The 2,305-nt window shown below is 36.6% G+C and overlaps 1 protein-coding gene across 1 annotated transcript in view; it reads left to right on the plus strand.

Annotated features, from left to right (window-relative positions):
- Nucleotides 1–6: 6 nt before the first annotated feature.
- LOC111371084 (flowering time control protein FCA-like) overlaps nt 7–2,305 on the plus strand; it is a gene marked incomplete at its 5' end in the record, with an annotated part of 6,916 nt that continues 4,617 nt past the window's right edge. Inside the window, 6 exons of the mRNA XM_022992997.1 lie at nt 7–81; nt 166–217; nt 432–499; nt 1,702–1,768; nt 1,993–2,072; nt 2,158–2,253. Of these exons, the coding sequence (XP_022848765.1) occupies nt 7–81; nt 166–217; nt 432–499; nt 1,702–1,768; nt 1,993–2,072; nt 2,158–2,253 (438 nt within the window). The remainder of the gene's footprint in view (nt 82–165; nt 218–431; nt 500–1,701; nt 1,769–1,992; nt 2,073–2,157; nt 2,254–2,305) is intronic.

A 2,305-nucleotide genomic window follows, 5' to 3' on the forward strand; every position in this document is an offset into this window, starting at 1 on the left:
TGTTGCTTTGTTAAATATGCTACTTCAGAAGAAGCTGATAGAGCCATTAGAGCTTTGCATAACCAGTATACTTTACCTGGGGTTAATTCTTCTCTCTCTTTCTTTCTGCTATACTAGTTCGCTCCATATCATTCATGATTCTTTATCGATTTATACATTTTACAGGGAGTTGGTCCTATCCAAGTCAGATATGCTGACGGGGAACGAGAACGGCTTGGTAATTTCTTATGATTTTCATTAAATTTTGTAGTCGTAATCATTTTTCAACAATTTCAAGCTTCCTTGCACACTTCTAGTTCCTTTTATGTTTTTTCTTCTCTCCTTAACTTTTGGCAGCAAATTTTGCGGAAGATTTTCAGTTAAAAACTTATTTCATACCTTCCGTGAATTGATTTTTATCTTCTTGCTCATTTTTTCCCCATCCATTGCAGGGGCTACTGAGTACAAGTTATTTGTTGGATCTCTGAATAAACAAGCTACAGAGAAAGAAGTTGAAGAAGTATGCTCTATACATTTTCTAGAGCTAGCTTATCACTTATTTACCTGCTATAATCTTATAACTTGCTGCTTGCAAGTATAGAGAAATGAGGGAAAGCTACTGTGTACCTCTTTATAAGCGTATTCCTTTTCCCATCAATATACACCACCTCCATCTAATGATCATCGTTATTTCTATGGTCAGAAAATGGAATATTTTTGGTAACTTTTTATCTTTATACTTGGAAAATCATTCTTTCTTCAATTGTTCTGATCACTAAACATGGGTGGCCCTACTAGTAGGAGCATGTCAACCACTATCTCAAATAGCATTTTTATACTGAAAGATAATGAAATTTGGTTGTGGCAGTTGGTTTTCTCATTTTAGGTTCAGGTATTTTCATAGTTTTGTTTGGTATATCTCTCTTGCGAAGTTTCCTGCATTTTTGTCATACAAATAATCAAGCTCACATACTGAAGGAAAACTGTATCTTTGTGGAGCCAGGGGAGGTTTTTACTTCCATCCGTATATGAATTTTATCCAACTGTGCGAGGGCTAGATGGTGCCTTTTGGGCTTGGTTACATTAATGATATGCCCCCGCTGGAAACAAAAAGGGAAATGCCGACAAAAATGAATTCTTCTTATTTTGCCTTAGAATGATTAGTTGTCCATTTGCATTCTCCTCTCTGCTAAATAGTATATCCTCTGCGGTCTCTTGGAGAGAATTCTCGACTTATGCTGCTCTGAAGGGTGTCTTTACTGATCAACGAGAGATCCAATTGTTGCCTAATTGAATACCATAGAAAAATGACTTCTAATGACCGGTGCTTGTGGAAAAACATCCAATTTAGGAAGTGAGGGCATTATTCTTGGACAACCCAAAAAGAACATTAGGCCACTCAATCCTAGATGAAGTTTTTTCCATGGAGGTTGAGGGGGGTGATTATATTTAAACACTGCACCGGGAGGATTGGAGAGTTGCAGATGACATAGAAAACTTATTTATGGGCAACTTATGCTTGTCATCTAGGAAACTGATAAAGGCTGTCTGGAACTTTATTCTTACCATTATTTTATCGTCATCTATTGGATGTCTTAACAATGGAATTTATGTTTGTCTTAATTTTACTTGTTAACTTTTAACTTTGCTTTAGTTTATTAGAACCTTTTTTTTTTGGAGGAACATTCAGACTGATTCTAATACTAGTTTTTACTATGCCAGATTTTTTTGCCTTATGGTAGAGTTGAAGACGTCTATCTGATGCGTGATGAAATGAGGCAGAGTCGTGGTATGTCTAGTATTTTCTGATACTATGTTGTAACTCAATATTTGAAAGTCAGCCCCCATTCATCAATAGGGCCTATTCAAGATTTAGCTCTGGACAGATTTTATCATATGGTGAATTCTTACTGTGCTGCAGTAGGATGTTTGAACTATGTTTCCATAGATATGTCATGTTCAACGTTTGTTGATTTTCTTTTTCTCCTAACTTGTATATAAAATTGTTGGAAGGATGTGGATTTGTCAAATATGCTCATAGAGATATGGCACAGGCGGCAATTAGTTCTCTCAATGGAGTATACATAATGAGAGTAAGCTCACTTCTTTTGCTAGTGGTGCTCTGTTTTGGGTCCTGTCTCGAAGTCAGTGACCTTACTTCTCATTTTTGCATCATAGGGGTGCGATCTGCCATTGACCGTTCGTTTTGCTGATCCCAAGAGACCTAAACCTGGGGAACCAAGGTTTTTCTCGTGCATTTTAATATTCATTTTGTAATGGTTATTGCAATTATGTTTTAGCTCTGTTATGTGTACAAGCGCGTTGT

This window comes from Olea europaea, chromosome 22 (assembly GCF_002742605.1).
Source record: "Olea europaea var. sylvestris chromosome 22, O_europaea_v1, whole genome shotgun sequence".
NCBI classification, from domain to species: Eukaryota; Viridiplantae; Streptophyta; class Magnoliopsida; order Lamiales; family Oleaceae; genus Olea; species Olea europaea.